This window comes from Rhopalosiphum padi, chromosome 1, assembly GCF_020882245.1.
Source record: "Rhopalosiphum padi isolate XX-2018 chromosome 1, ASM2088224v1, whole genome shotgun sequence".
Taxonomy (NCBI): domain Eukaryota; kingdom Metazoa; phylum Arthropoda; class Insecta; order Hemiptera; family Aphididae; genus Rhopalosiphum; species Rhopalosiphum padi.
The window spans coordinates 82,084,750-82,098,846 of NC_083597.1; the positions used below are offsets into that span (position 1 = coordinate 82,084,750).

The 14,097-nt window shown below is 34.6% G+C and overlaps 1 protein-coding gene across 3 annotated transcripts in view; it reads right to left on the bottom strand.

The window, feature by feature from the left end:
• LOC132931945 (amyloid beta A4 precursor protein-binding family B member 1-interacting protein) overlaps positions 1–14,097 on the bottom strand; it is a 40,992-nt gene that overhangs the window by 3,757 nt on the left and 23,138 nt on the right. For 2 of the 3 annotated variants that reach the window (XM_060998063.1, XM_060998062.1), the window contains exons 2-6: positions 13,041–13,177; positions 1,138–1,255; positions 907–1,005; positions 759–809; positions 3–112 (exon numbers count right to left, since the gene is read on the bottom strand). In XM_060998063.1, the coding sequence (XP_060854046.1) occupies positions 3–112; positions 759–809; positions 907–1,005; positions 1,138–1,255; positions 13,041–13,172 (510 nt within the window). In that variant the 5' untranslated portion in view covers positions 13,173–13,177. Of the gene's footprint in view, positions 1–2; positions 113–758; positions 810–906; positions 1,006–1,137; positions 1,256–5,028; positions 5,901–13,040; positions 13,178–14,097 lie in introns of those variants that run through there. The other variant, XM_060998061.1, reaches the window with a different exon arrangement.

A 14,097-nucleotide genomic window follows, 5' to 3' on the forward strand; every position in this document is an offset into this window, starting at 1 on the left:
ACTTTGTTTCCAGAGTGATTGGTAGTGCCGCTCGAAGCTGAACTCTCGCTGCTCGACAACAACGATACGCAATCAGAGAACGCGGAATCGTTATCCGGACTATCAGTCCTCACTAGAAAAAAAATTAATTTAAAACACTGATTCATATGGTATAATATATTTATGTAGTGTAAATCTACATAGTGCCGCGGTGGGATATGCATCGGGAGAAAAATGTGATGAAAAAAAAAGGGATAAGTGAAATCTGACTGATGCGATTTATCTATAAGGGTATTCCCCCGAGTTACTATAACATTATCAGATTTGGGTTAAGTCCAAAGATTTGGGCTTACCACTCAGTTTTAAACGTATACAGACCGAATGTCACGAACGGTCTCTTTGATTCATTACCATTTGAACCATGGCCAAAAATGAAACCGCAATTGTTGGACCAGAGTAGAATAGTGTCGTAACTATATGTTGGCCAGGTGCCTCTATTCTGATATTGACCCTTCCCAGACGACGTATTATTATTGGAACGATAACAGTATTGTGAATTATAATAATAAAATGGGCACTACCTATATATATATATCTACTACGTAAAAAAAAAATTCGTAAAGAAAAGATTTTTGTGATTTGCCGCACAATTGGAAAACCCGAAATGCCTGCCGGCGTATTATAATAACGATAAGGGGTTATGGTCGTTGTTGTCTGCGTGAATAAATCGCGGTGCAATACAATAACAGCTGATATTCAAATAATATGACGGGTTTTACCTGTTCCCGGCTGATTTGAATTTGACAGCATCCTGTTTATTGTATTGTAATCTATAATAAACAATAAAATGGTCATTATTGTCATCTATACCTATATTTTTATATCTTATAAACCCGAAACGGACGATGATAATAATGATTTACATACCAATTTTTTCCGAATCCAATAGACTATTCGTACTCTGGTACTGAGATTCTAAGGCGCATAGCTCTCCCAACACGGCATCTAAGTCTACGTCTTGAGTATCTGAAACGCGAAAAAACAAACGATACATTATTACACATCGTTGCATAGTGACGAGGGCGGCGACTATATAAATTATAATATGTTCCGATAATAACGACATCGCATTTATAATTTCGTCATCGGCAATCTTACCTTCTAGATTTGCCATCGAGAATCTATAAGAATCCATCCGCTGACCAGCTATGTCTGTGGCGTTAGGTGCTTTCAAAATGACATTTTCGACTGGCTTGGACGGGCTTTTATCCAAACTCTACAAAACAAAAACAGACAAAAATGTTGATATGTCAATAATAATAATAATAATAATGAAAAAACCATCAGTCGAACGTAATCGAACAAATATTCAATGATATATATAGTATACGCGTATGTAGTATATAGTTATACGCGTGTGCAGTACGTCTTCGATTTGTGCGCACACAACTATACACGAACCACCTGCATGTAAGTGGCGAGGGGAACAACCCTCAGACGTTTTGGTTTTCATATTATATACATATTATTATATTATACTCTATTTTGTGTTCGTGCGACGTCAAAACTTCTTCACAAACGCGACTGCTCCCCCTCTCAGCCAATACAACGAATCCGCCCGGGTTCGTATTATATTTTACTAAAATCCCAACTACGAACATACTATTGAAATATATGGAGTTTTTCAATTTTTCCCCCTACAACAGTTATTACTTATTATATATTATTTTTCAATCGTTTATTACGTAATACCGCTGTTTCTATAGAGCACGCAAGATTCCGACGCATCTGACGTAAACACAATATATATATATAAATAATATATTATATTATAGTTAAAGAGCGGATTCAAAATATATTATCTTAACAATCTCTTAGTTAATCCTTAAACTGGAAAAATATGTTGAAAATATAGATCTTTTTTACTTCAAATAGCTTAAAACTTTGTAAACAAGTTACAATAATAAACAGAATAATAATATAATATATGTTAAATAATAGTGTATGTTTGCTTTAAACTTAATAAATTTATAATATTTAAATTTACCATTGCACAACGTATTATAATAAATTATTTAAATTTAGTTACATTTTAAACAAATGATCAGTTTATAATATATCAGTTTTCTGAATATATATAAGCGCAAACAAGTTATTTAATTATTCTATCATTTTTCATTTTTAAATTAAAAACATATTTTTCTTGCGTTAAAAGAATAATTACAATAAGAAAAATGAACAAATATGATATATATTTTTATCAACAATAACACAATAAATTATTCTTGATTAAGAAATATATGCCGAATATCCTCTTACAAAATATGCAATATCCATTAATATGTAAGATACATTTTTTCGAAAACTTTTATTACGAATATTTTTTTATTTTTTACCCCATATTTCAGTCCCGTTGAGCTGCCTTAACTCAATAACTACGTGTAAAAACTTGAAAATCTGTTCTTTAAGTTTATTATCACCGTTTCAATACTATTATTTCAACATTTTCAACGTCATTCACAAATTTTACATTTTTAACGACGACGATCGAGGTAGTGGCGGCTTATGCGTTTATTATGAACATGGCGCTAGTTTAAAAATTATATAGTTATTTTTGAACCGAACATTATACTCGTATTATGTATTATTAAAACATGCAGTTAAACAGCACCGTACACATAACATTGTATTGCTCACGCGATTTTTTGATTAATTTATCGTCATTGCGCGACGTCGGCCCAATGATAATAATAACAAGCGAGGCGTTAAACGGATGAACGTTGTAAAATATATCGGTTCCTAAACAACGCGGTGGTTATAAAAAAAAAACATTTACGCGTTAATATAAAGTATAACTCAACCCCGCATAATATAATATGCATACGGTACACAGCGTAGACGGCGCGCGGTCGTTTTAATACAAAAATAAAAAAAACATTATGTTTTCAATTAAAAAGGAAACAATGATCCCTGTATACGCATTGTGTTAGGTCAACTGACTCGATTAAAATTATGCGTTTTTTTAAGACTCGAAAGCCTATATAATATATTATAATGTTTTAAATGCGCCATTGTTCTTCGCGATCCTCCATATAATAATGTATATTCCGTAACGATGATTACCATTATCAGACGTACGCGATGCATAATAATAAGTAAAAAGTCAGTATCTGTTCCATTAATAAACCACCGAATATTCGTCTAATAATTAGTTAGGGCGTAGTAGCGTACCTATATTATAATATTATTAATGTAATATTTTTATCGAAAGACCTATGCGGCTATATATTACGCGATGTAAGCCCGGTAGCGTAATTTTTTTGTCGTTTTGAGTTTGGAAAGGGGGATGTAATTTTTGTACATTTTACCCATTAACTACAAAAATGTATTTTTAATAAGCACCTCTCAATACAACCTAGTGTAAGCTATTATGCTAATCTACATATTTTATACTGGATTGAGGGAACGTCGTTTTAATCGATTTTTAGCTATGGTAATGGTGACGTTCCGGTATTTTTTTTCGGGAATTTTTTGACATTTACCAACGACCGTGGAATTATTAATGTCAGCATTTTCAAACTATCACACGATTGTTGTTATTTTTTATTTTTTATGTAAATCTTATTATAAAAATAAGATTTAAATAATAGTACATTTTTAATGTTGATGTCAATTTGATTAATGATTATCATAATTATTTTTTTAAATAAACAATTTTAATTAATTTTTAATTGATATTAGAGTTCGTCAGTGAACTATGAAATTCGCATTATTAAATTATTTACTGGTTAATGATTATTGTCGTAAAATATGTGTATTTGTATTTACAATTTAAAATACTCACTAGGTAGATAGCGCCACTAGTGAATTCCTATTTTTGTATTTTACCTGCCATCATAATATCGAATAATGTCCAATTTGTTACGGCAAAAAGGTGCTCCAATATTAATTAATAAATGAATAAATAGTTACTCCCGACAGTTAGATGGTCATTAAACATTATACATATTATAAATGTTACATTATGAATGCATACATATTAATATATTATATAAATTCTTGCAAAAGATACCCAGATAACATGATTTACCTTATACAAGTGCATACACACGACCGAGCGGATTCAGTCGCGTATAATATGGAAATGATTATTATTTATTAGTTTATTAGGTACTATCGATACTATAACAACAATAAATTTATTATACACGAAAATTTAGGTTACGAGCTAATTCGAGCTTATTCTATTACATTTTTATTTTACTTGGTTAAACTTTTATGATGTGATGTTAATTTCGTTAGTTTTTCGTTTGACAAGTCAATATATCAATGTTTTGCATCATCGTACGCACAAATTCTCCGTTTAATCGTTAATAGATAAACAATAACAATTTACATATACGACCGGGGACATTCGCGAAAACGTAACATATTATACCAAGTATATGCGTGTTCTAGGTAAAAGTTGGGGGGGGCTCTAGTCCAGCGACGACGTGTTGTTGATTTGATATAATTTTATTTTTAGTCGAATATCATAAAATGTATTATCCTACAATACGTGTTCGGTAATCAAGAGAACCTGCACCGGCTACTATATAATATTGTATTATTGTATAATATATCTATACGTGCTCTCGTGTCGTATATTATATACGACTACGACAACACAGCAACGACAATAATAATAATAAAGTAATTGTCACAACTATAATTTAAAAACACCGGAGAGCACGCAATAGGCGTGGTACCCACATCGCCTACATATATATATATAATAATATACTATATTATGCATTACTGTATATTATTATTATTATTACTATCATCATCATTGCTATTGAAGCGAAAAGGAAAAGAGCGGTACGTTACGTGCGCACTTTTCACGAGTGTGTCGTGTCCGCAAAACAGTATAATAATTGTAATAATAATAATAATAATAATAAAAGTGACGACGACGATGATGTAACAACACGCGTAGTCGTAAAGTGACGATTTTTCCGCGAAAGACGCGCAGAGGAAAACCGAGCGATTTAAGAACGTGGTACTTACAGTAGGCGCGACCGCGGTCGGGGGCGTTTCCGAGCGAATAGACGTCTTGTGCACGTCGACGACCACTCGGCTGGTGTGAAGGGAGGCGGCGGGTGGCGTAACGTCGCTGCCGCTCGTGCGTCGTTCGTCGACGGGCAACGGCGGCAGTGGAAGCGCAAAAACGCGTCGTCCGTCTGCGGCCATCGGCGGCGGCGGTGGCTGCGCGAAAATCATCCGTTCGCCGGGCAACGGCATGCGCTGCCTCTGAGCGATCATCTGGGCCACGTTCTTCCGGGTGGTGGAAAAACTGGAGGCCCGGCGCACGGCCACCGAATAGCACGGCGGCGGCGGCCGGAAGCTGTTGCGACGTCTGATCGGCGACGGCGGGGACGGCGGGGACCGGTGCACGCCGGAAAAGCTGACGGTCCGCTTGACGGGCGCGCGCCGGCGCACCGAACTCGCGGCGCTCGACAGCCGAGTCTTCAATATGGGCTTGTAACCGAACGTCAGGTTGCCGTATATGTGATAGTCGCCATCGTCGGAGGGCGAACACGGCGAATGACCGGCGGCGGCCCTGGTCCGGTTGCCCACGGCCCCGAACCCGTAGCTGCCGTCCTCGTCGCTGTCGCTGTGCTGCTGCCCGCTCCGGCCGCAAGCGTACCGGGTCTTGCACGAGAACATTGCGAAGGCGATGAGTCGTCCGCGGACGTCGGTCGAGAACTGATTCCGGGTCTCGGGATGGGTGGCCGGTCTTCGGATCGCGACGACGACCGGGTGTCCCGGGACCGGAGGAACAGCTGCCGCTGGAACGGTATTATACGGCCGGGTCCGCCAGGTGCAATCTCGAAGAGACCGCGTGCATGTGCGTGAGTGCGCGTCCAACACATGTCCCGCCCGTGTCTCGCGGTAACACAATATACCCGACAGAGACACCGCATCAGATCGAGATCCGACGGCAGCAGCAACAGCACCACCAGCAGCACCAGTAGTAGCAGAAACGATCCGGAGAGAGAGAGAGAGAGAGACGCGCGAGCGTACAATATATTATACTCTGCTGTGTAGACGATCGATGAGCGGCAGATGTTCTCGCAGCGAGTAATAATAATATTCGAAATCCGATTCTCGCCCGACATCGAAACTCGTTTACGCGGTGTTGTTATATACCTATACGTGTGTACTATGTGTATATACGTTTTAACATAATAATATATAATATTATTATTATACTTTACGCGCGTCGGTTACCTGTGGCTGTTTTTTTCCACCGTTCTGTTATTTGTTATTATCATCGTCGTCGTCGTCGTCCCCGACATTATTATTATTCGCCCTACTGCGGGGAATGCGCGTTACATACGCCGCACGGATTTCGATAAACAACAAATCTCGAAAATCGTGTGTGTGTGTGTGTGGTTTTTTAGCGATTTGGCACCGCCATATGGCCGGCCAGACGGTCGGCGGCTATATTTTATGTTTTTTACATTTTTTATTTATTTCAAACGTACCAACGAGAATTAATAAGACTCGTGTACGCAGGCGCCATCGGCCGCCGATGTTGTCGCCGACACGGCGGGTCGCAGCGAGACGGCAATGATAACGACACGCTGCGAGGACGACTGCCACACACGACAAACCAGTTGGACTTTTAACGACGACGCACACACGCTATTGTGATTTGTGCGACCATAATAATAATAATAATAATATGTGTGTACAAACACTACAAACACGGCCTGTGATAAAACATAATATTATCATCGTCGTTATTATTATTATTATTATTATTGCTGCGGGTATAATATTATGTGCGCGGACTCGCGTGTCGACGACTTTCCGCGATAGCGCGGCGAAAACGCAATCGCATGTAAGTAGTGCAGGTACAAACACACACGTACACAATATACGACTATATTATTATTATTATTAATGCACGTTAGGTATTTATTATAATAGGTCCGCGGGTCCGGCCATCGGCGGGGCGTCGTAAGGGAATGTTGTCGTTTACAACTATATAGTAAGTCGAAGTCGATATACGATAACTAACGACGCGTGCGAAAACCGGAAAACCGTGGCCATCGATAACTGCACCGCACCAGTACACATTGTACACATTGTAACCACTCTACTCGCACACGACGTGATGTATATATACATTGTTATATATTTATCATATTATGATAAAATGTTAGGGACGCTGTCAGGCGGACTACGAGACAGGGGGAAAACGCTGCAACACTTCTACGATGTGACGTGGCGGTTGCTTCAGTTTTTCCCGATTCAACTGGTATTGTATTGCGAACAATCGAGTTTAGAATTATTATCAGTCGATAAATAAATTGTTTCAAAACGCATTGGCGCCCAGAAGAATGAAAAACAATCGAGAGACTTGGTATAAAAACAAAGCGTATTCTACGAATGGAATCTCGCATACGAATGAGAAATCTGTAGTACTTCTTATATTGTTATCTACTTTTATCAATAGATGAGGTACGCGAAAAAGAACATTACTGTGTCAATACCAATGGATAATGAGTATGAAGAATATGATGGTCTCTGGTGCTTAGAAAACCGTCAACACACTCCCGCCGAAATTTATTCTAATATCGAAATTGCAACTCCTGATTCTGTGGTCGGTATGTTTTTGATCTCAGCTTGGAGTATTATAAACGATTGCACATCCAAAATTCAATAATATCGAGAGAATGAAGGCTTGTTAAAGTATAACTCGAGCATCTCGTTTTTTCTGTTTAAATAGACATCGTCGCGGGAACTGCTTTCGCTTTAATTCACAAAACGCGAGTTTATCCAAAAACAGTCCTTCATCAGTGCTACAAAACAGTTAAATGCAAAACTAATCCATTGACGACAGCTGAAATAGGCAAAAGCAAACAAAACGGAGGAAAGAGCTAACTCAAAGGACAAGAAAGATCACACGTCTATAAAACGGTATCTACGGATTGAGAAAATCCAATCATAATCACTAACACAGCTTAAATTGATCAAAGACTAAATCGGAAACAAAGCAACGAGGCATAAATCTACTAAACAAATTCAAAGTGTTTACTAGGTCGGTACGACAACTGAAAGAAAAGAGATCCAAATATAAGATTGATTGTGATGTATTTGTGTATTCGCAAACGCTGAACATGTGTTTTCAAATAAACTCTATACTAATAATGTAAATGCTACCATCGATTCATTGAATTCTGATTTGAATGTCAAATAATTCAATATTAAAAACCATTTAACTTACAACAATATTGTGATAGGCACCAAAAATTAGTGTATAGAAATTATTGACGATAATGAGAATTCTAACAAATTTAGAACCAATAAATTAAGATCAACTAAAGGTTTTGGTATAAATTGATGTAGCTCACATAACTTTGTCTATGCATATCAAATATAAACCTAAATACATGCAGTAATATTTCCAAGAGCAATCAGAAATATTGTGTACCTATGAGTCGATAAGTTTTATAGTAAAAATCGAATAACTATATTTAAGCTAATAGCATAATTAAATTATGTAATAATCAATACATATTTTAGTTCGTTGGTAAAGAAATCTGATAATACAATAATAATAAATTTATCATAGAAATGTAAACAAAATGTGAATATACTAAATATAAAGTTGTATGATGGACAGAAAGACGTATATTTTTAGCAAAACCAAAGTTTTAATTTTCATTCAACAATAAACTATTAGGCCTTAATTTATTGTTGTCAACATTCTAATTAAAAAAGTAATGAAGTAGGTACCTAATAAATAAGTAATATTATAAAGCTACTAAAGTTAATACGAAAAATAAATAAAATAAAATACTAATATTGTATACTATAATTAACTTGATATTATTATGCAATAATAGAAGCTCATTGATACCCCTTATAGCAATAGATTTTTAGTATAAGTACACTATTTTAATGGTTTTAAAACTCCGATTATAAAATTAATGTGCTGCACTGATAACGTACGGTTGGAATGGACAATTTCTGTCCTTTAAAACTCCTTAAGATATTATCGTCGTAAATTTCAGTAAATAGCTCCTCTTTATTATAACCTTACACCGGCTACACCACTGCAACGTGGCTAATATTAAATGTCATCAAAAATTATGGAGTGATTATAATATACTATTTAAAATAGTCTAAAACAAGCGTGTTTCATGGGACCACATATGTAAATTTTAAATAATAAGCTCATATAATTATTTATCTTTATTTCTAGAAACGCATAAACTTACTGACAAATATATATATATATATATACATAAATTGCTGGTATACATTATAAAATGACAATGATGGTTTTTATATTTCCGGTGGAATGCAAAATATAGTAGTCATTTTCTCTACTGAACACCAGTCAATATTTCTTTAACATTAAAATGCAAATCATGACTTTAGAAAATATTTTTTTTAGTTTTAAAAAGAAAAAAACTTTTCCGAAAGTTAAATTGAGTCTAAATTTGTAATTTACTATTGGAGATCTGCAGACATTTTCAACAAGTAAATAAGTCGTGTAAATGGAATCTGGAAAAACGGTAAAGAAATGTAAACACGAATATACCTATGTATAATCTTGATATTTTCTAAGTTTGAACTCTGTTTTTGATTGTGATAAGATAAGAAGTCGTACGCTTTACGTTAGTATGTAGAATAACATAAATGATACGCACCACTATCCTTTCAGTTCAGAGGTGAGCGAAGCGAGTAGCGTATTTTTTTTTTTTGCAAGTACAATATTCCAATAAACTGTATTAATTTATAGTATAATTATTGTTGAATATTAAACCAGTTATTAAGAAACCGTTACATATTACACTTTCTACCCGTAATAATTAAGATAACTAATGAATTTAATGTGTGGCAGTTAAACGAATCTGAATTTTAATTGAATGTTTATAGAACCACTATAGACAACTTTATATGCCTTACTTTTAATATATTTGTGAATCGCTTAAAATTGGTAATCGAGTGTGCACATTGCATAACAATATTACACCACCGCCGTTACTCCATTGTCGTGTTAATCAAAATGAAATAAAATTGCCGGCTGCCGCAACATTATAAACTGTTTAAATCGGAGGGACGAACATCTTAAACTATCGCTCCACTCGTGGGTTGTATTCTTGAGTCTTTATAAATGACGCAAACACGAATTTATGTATTTCAATAACAAGTCCATAATGTCACGCTGCGAACAGTATATTGTATACAGCGGGAAATCGTATCCTCGCGGGATGTGTCACACATGTCTATATACAGCCAAGAAACGTCGAACAATATACGTAACCCCGATAGTGCATAAAAGTATATTGTACTCTATCTGTGTATACAATATACTCAATATAGCATATACTGTAATATATTGTGCAGTTTATCGATGTTTAGTACCGAACACATTATTAACGTCATATCACGAAAAGGCGAACCTTATTATTAACATTATATGTTATACGTGCTACAAAGTGATTCACCCAGTATATTATGGTCACATACATAATAATTTCCTTCAATAATGATTTTATTCAAATTCTGATTTGTGAATTTCTGAATTCTGTACACTTTTGATACGAATTATTTTTGTATACATTTTTTTCTTTCAGCAATAATTACAGTATAATATATATTAATATGAACGTCGAACGCGTACCTATTCAAAAACATACAAAGTCGTATACAGCAATATAGTATATACATAATATTATGTTTATAATTATGTAGCACGGTGTTTGAATCACCACGGTGGACGAAAATCAAATCCGGAGCCTGCAGCTCGGGTTTCGCCGAACAGATTTAAGACGTCCCGCAGCAGCATCAATTTTCGAATCACCTAGATCGCCGACTTAATTGACCCGGGTGTTGTGTTATGTACCTATCTCACACACACGACACGCGGTAAGTGAAGTATAAATCATGTACATTATACCGTCGCAGAGCACCTGGCCAGGTGCGGTCGTGCGCATACGGCTCGACTCATCGTGCAGCGTACTTACAACACGCGCCACCTGCCCCGAAGACCAGACACGTGCAGTGCACACGTCGGCGCGGGGCAAGGATACGTTTGCAGCTGCTGTTGATGCCGCCGCCGCCGCCGTAATAAGGGCGCATGCCATCTGTTGACGGGCCGAATATTATATATACTTATGGATTCCACCTAGATGTGTATATACATACACACTATATACCTATATATCTACGCCATACGTGACCCGAAAAGTCGTCCTTGACGATCGAAATCCCGACATAACCGTGACGGACTTGTTGATCGAGAGAAAGATAAATATATAATATTCGTTGAGCAGTTTTTGTGTGTATATACACTATATATTATATTGATGTTATTGTTATTGTTATTCTTGTTGTTGATGCTATTATTCGGACCAGACCCGTGCCAGATCAAAATGTTCAGGAGCACACTAAAAAATAACAATAGTATAACTATATTTTATTTTATTTTCGCATATATATCGAATACCATTTTCTCTTGAGTACTTCTCGAATCGAATTTCAATCACTTATAACTACTATACTATTTTCGGCGAGCTATGCTAATTCGTCTAACGTTCACTGCTTCGTACTTTCGTAGTGTTTTTGGTTTCTCTGCGTAATTTTAGACGACTTTTTTTAAACTTTTTCAATCTTTCATCTTTTGCCCGGTCCGTAGTCGTGTTATCTATCTTAGATTGCAATTACGTCTATAAACTACAGTTCTTTTATAAAACAATATATTTCGACTCAATATGCACAGCAGATTCGATATTTCCAATTTTGATACATATCTCGTTTTTTAGTAGGTAGTTACTATAGTTATTTTTGTATCAATATTACAATTATTGGTATAACAATCCGTTTTAATAACACTTATAACAAATACAATAATGATATGTATAATAGAATATTAGTCACGCGCATTAATGTTATCTCCAAGAATAAAACATTTGATTTAATTATTTTATACAGACTATGCGGTTTTTGTAATATATATTTAGCGAGATTCGAGTGTAATATAATATTATTTCCATTTAATAACCTAACGTCTTCTGGGACTATAGAGGGTTACTTGGTGTTTCGGCAATTATGGACGCGTCACGCCCAAGCCGTAAAACGTAATAAAATCAAATTTGTTTCAAAAATAAAAAAATACCGTTCACATTTTATAACATTTCATTCAATACATAAATTTTAGTCACACCTTAAAAAGCACCCAATCCACACGCTATAACTCCATTATAAAGTAATAATAATATAAATCGATTCTTAAATATATTATATTATATAGATGATTTTTCTAGATTTTACTTCGGCGAGAAGAAGGTGATTACGCCTAAGGTTTTACAGCGATATAGGTCTTATTTTTCAGTTTATTATGTTTATATATTTGTTTGATAATCTTTTTTTTTCTCGGGATAAAAAAACTTTGGAACAGTTTTATGTAGCGTATAACTTATGGCGGTTACGTTTTTAAGAGGTAATATATATTCTCATTTTATTCACAGTAGTTTATCTACATTTTACTACATGCGGGAAAAGTGAAAAGTTACCTAAGATTAGTGAACCTGTGCGATACAAATGTAATAAATATTAAATATTATTACTAGACATTTGAATACAAAGTTACTCATAAAGCCACATTATCTATATACATACAGTTCTATATATAGATATTACCTATTACCAAAATAATAAACCTATTTCTACTCAGAATCATTACAAATACGATAGATATTATCTGGAATACCTAGATCAGTGGTTCTGTATGCCGCGCTAAATGAAAATATAAATCATTCATACATTTTACAATATATAATATATAATATGGTTTGTTTAAAAAATATAGGGAAAAAGTAAACCATACATATATTATCCCAGACGGATTTTTATTGATTATAATTAAAACGCCCGAGGCGTTTGGAAACAACGCGCGAAAATTAACAAACGCCTAGAGCTATTAAAAATGCTGAATAACACATTAATTAGTAGTACATACTAACAATAACGGTGTATGTTATAATTTGTATATTTACCGAAGCTAACGAGTCCAATTCACCGAGCCAAACGTCTAACAATCGCTCTGGGTCTTCTTCTTCTTCCGAGTCGCCACAATAATTGGAGTCCGCTGGACAATCGACGTCGTAATTGCCCTCATATGGTCTCATTACAACTGTAATCGTAAACATCGTTTTACTTCAATCAAGTAAATACAAAGCGTAAGCGTGATAAGCGACTAACAATAAATGATGAATTGTTGGATTTTTAACGGGAACAAATAAACAGCAAATATAGGAAATACGTTGTTGTACTATTCTAGTTGTGCTAAGCTAAAATGCGGTATCTATAATTTTGGTCATAATAATTGCATTGGGATTGTAAAAAAAAATCTTATATTAAGTTGTGATGGAATTCATTAATTAACATTTTAAGCTTGAAAAATGATGTAAATACTTTAGAACACTTCACTTTGATCGGTTAAGACTTAAAAGTTGAATAATATTTGTTTTCAATTTCATTATTTTCATTTAATTAATTAATAACCTACTATTCATAATCAGTTAATATTAAATTATTTTTCAATGATATAATCAAAAATACATTTTTCAAATTTATAACTGCATTAACCTAGTCTAGATTTGAATATTCACAATTGTCAAAAACAATCTTCAATTTACCTATGTTAAATTGGTGGCACTAATGACTAATCTAATGTATAATAAAGCAGTTACTATTGATCCACCTCAACTGTGTCCTTTGAATCCATTTAATATATAATTGTATTAATGTGATACTCGACACCTATTATACAGCAGCAGATTTTACTTTCTCACTTCTTTTAAAGTTCAGTTTTAAATATTTAATAACACCTTCAGTTTCTTATTCTTATTTTTATTTTTTGGTGAATTGAGCATATTTCAAAAAGTTTTCCGATATAAATTAAAATTTTAAATGATATTATAATTATTTTGTTCAGTGTTTCTGTAAAATATAGTGGAAAAATTTTTATAATTTAAAAAATATTTTAAAATTTGCATTATACCTATGATGCTTATTAATATTATAAATATTCAAAATTGCTCATTAGAGAAT